The sequence below is a fragment of the Bactrocera latifrons genome, unplaced genomic scaffold (genome assembly GCF_001853355.1).
Source record: "Bactrocera latifrons isolate USDA-ARS-PBARC rearing strain unplaced genomic scaffold, ASM185335v1 scaffold_223, whole genome shotgun sequence".
NCBI lineage: Eukaryota > Metazoa > Arthropoda > Insecta > Diptera > Tephritidae > Bactrocera > Bactrocera latifrons.
In genome coordinates this window covers 320,100-322,996 of record NW_017535775.1, presented here as the reverse complement: position 1 = coordinate 322,996, position 2,897 = coordinate 320,100, and the positions used below count along the sequence as shown (strand labels likewise).

Genomic DNA, 2,897 nt, shown 5'->3' with positions numbered 1-2,897 from the left:
GTGATAATTTTCTAATAATACGACGCCTACAGCCGTAATTTAAATGCCCAAATTGCCAATTAAAAAATATTAAAAATTAATTTTCAACTAAAACATGTCTGCTGTGAAACGCTGGATCTCGCGCTATGCCAACTCATCGTCGTCATCATCATCATCATCTTCACACACTCCGGCACAATCGAAAACGTCGCGTGGACGCAGTCAATCCCTCGATGTGCAAGCATTGGAGCGTAGTGGTGTACGAATGCTGTTGCAAAATGTAAATGAAAAATACGAAAATAGAATTTTTACTTATTCGGAAATGTTCATTTAAGGGTCACATGGGTTTCCTCGGCTAAAAAACAAGTTTATCTCAATAAAATTTTTCTCGAATAAAATACAAAATATTTCATTGGAATTTTTTATTGTTACAAATATACACTATTAACATAGATATTCTAAAAATTTTGAAAACAAATATTTTTAGCTCGGCCTTTGCAACGTCATTTCCGGTAACCGCTCGGTAAAAAGATGTGCCCGCGTTGGCAGGATAACTCCTTACAGGATCATTTAAAGTGGAAAAAAGTTAAAAACTTAGCTTAGAGCTAGGACAAAGGAAAAAAACTGAAAATTCGATTTTTGGCAGACATTTTAAAATTTGAAAATTTCAGTAAAAATGTCGCGATATTTTTTTTCAAATAGTTGTATACGAAAAAAAATTTCTCGTCCAAGTCTTTACGAATTGTATCTCAATGACCTGTGCAAAATTTCAATTCGAAGATCGGTTAGTTAGTTCTAGAGAAATCTTACTAACCGTTTTCACAAACACAGTTTCGAGAAAACCGCGTTTAAAGACTTTGCAGTTAGCATAGTTAGCTCCGAGCGCACAAGTTCTGAAGGCTGTATCTCCGAAACTATTACTCGGACCAACTTGAAATTTAGGACAATATTCTAAAGGTGTGTAGAATTTAATACGCCGATTTTTTGAAACCCGTTTACCCATGTAACCCCTTGAATGACTAAATGGTATCTATTGATAACTCGAGCGCGCAACTTTTCACGGTTTCATCTTCAAAACTATCAACTTAAATAAGATACGACATTCTTGAGATCATTTGTCAAAATCAGCCAGAAGGGACAACTACATCATAGATCTGCCATAACACCGATTATTCAGATTTTTTGAACTTCGCCTTAGAAAGTGTTGGCTCGAAACCCGTGTAGAGCTTTACTCCCGTAGGTACCGAGTGATACGCAGCACATTTCCCACATACGCGATTTTATAAAAAAAAAATTTACACACTCTACAGTACATGCCTTGGAAGTAGAATATTTTTTTTTATTTTATTTATACTATTTTTATAATATACTATTCTAAAAATTGAACTAAGTTCGCTATTTTCCGATTCTTTGACAGCTTTTCAGAATATTCATATGCTTTCCTATTTCTCTATATTTACAGCGAGCAGCAGCGCACCAACAACAGTTAGCCGTGCAAAGTGAGTACAATTTCGTTACGGTAATGTTTAATATATACATATATATTTTTTTATTGTAAAAATTACAACAAGTAACTAAAATACGCGTGGCACTAAATTATATAATTTATAAAAACTTTTTACGATTCTAAACTCTTACAGCTATATTTCAATATTGTCAATTCTACTTTAATCATTAGTAATTAATATTATACTTTTGTAATTTTCTTTTGCTAAAATTGGCTACACGCTTAGTCATGAAGTTGTACTTTAGTACGCGGCTGGTACACGTGTAAAATAAGGTATTCACTCAACATTTTTTTGTGCAAATTTTAATTAAAAGGTTCAATGTGCATAACCTATAAATCTGCATATTATATGCATATATGTGTGTATGTATGACACATACTACAAAGCGAATACAACAACAACTCGTTTAACCTTGACTTTGAAAAACTTCCCATAAAATAAAGACAGGAGCACAAAAATAAACAAACGAGACAAACAAAAAACTACAAAAACAATAAGAAACGTAAAGAAACCCGTTTTGAGCAACGACGACGAAATTACAGCACAACAAAAATTACATATGTACTTTGAAATTACGAAAACACAAATGCGAAAGAATAAGTAAACATTGAAGTGCAGCTGGAGACAACAGTAGTTCAACAGCGTGCATATAGTTGCATCGATATATGTAAAAGTATGAGTGTGTGTATGTAATTTTTTGTATAAACAAACAGCGATCCTGCTGTCAAGAAACGAGGGCAATAAGGCATACAGCCGATCGTGAGGAAGTTTTATGGGACAAGTGTGCAAAAAATATCCATATTTATATATGTGAGTATGTGTGTCATTGAATGCCGTGGCATTAAGAAGACCTTGAAATGCAATGTTTTGAGAAGTCTTCTAATAATCGGCATTTTTACATTCATACAAAATGTCCCTAATCAGTAACTAACATACACATACATACATACATATGTGTGTGTACAATATACTGTAGTTATGTATGTGTAAAAATTAATTCAAAAATAAAAATGAAAAATTTTAATTCAAATAATTAAGAATTAGGAAAAAAAATTTTTTTTTAATGAAAAATAAAAATCCAATTTTTAATTCCATTTTCGCTAATGTAAAATTAAAAAACAAAAAACACATTTGAAATTTTTGGTTTGCAGGCCACGCGTTCTAAAGAAAATTTGAACGGAAAATTTCTTTACCAACACATTCTATGAATGCTTTAGATTGTATTTATAAAAAAAAATCGTTTTTTGGAAATCGGCACACGTGATGACCCTCCTAAAGCAATCGGACTACGCCTTTATTGTTCAAAGAGTACATACCGACACCAACTGAAACTAAGAGAGTTTCGTGTTTTCAAAATAAAAAAAAACAAAACGAACACATATTTAATGTAATCAAGTTAATAATTTTTTT

At 32.1% G+C, this 2,897-nt stretch overlaps 1 protein-coding gene across 4 annotated transcripts in view; it reads left to right on the top strand.

The window, feature by feature from the left end:
* Nucleotides 1-2,897, top strand: part of LOC108968640 (5'-AMP-activated protein kinase subunit gamma-1) — a 197,356-nt gene that overhangs the window by 116,337 nt on the left and 78,122 nt on the right. For 3 of the 4 annotated variants that reach the window (XM_018932771.1, XM_018932770.1, XM_018932769.1), the window contains one exon: nucleotides 1,442-1,478. In XM_018932771.1, coding sequence (XP_018788316.1) covers nucleotides 1,442-1,478 — 37 coding nt within the window. Of the gene's footprint in view, nucleotides 1-18; nucleotides 260-1,441; nucleotides 1,479-2,897 lie in introns of those variants that run through there. The other variant, XM_018932776.1, reaches the window with a different exon arrangement.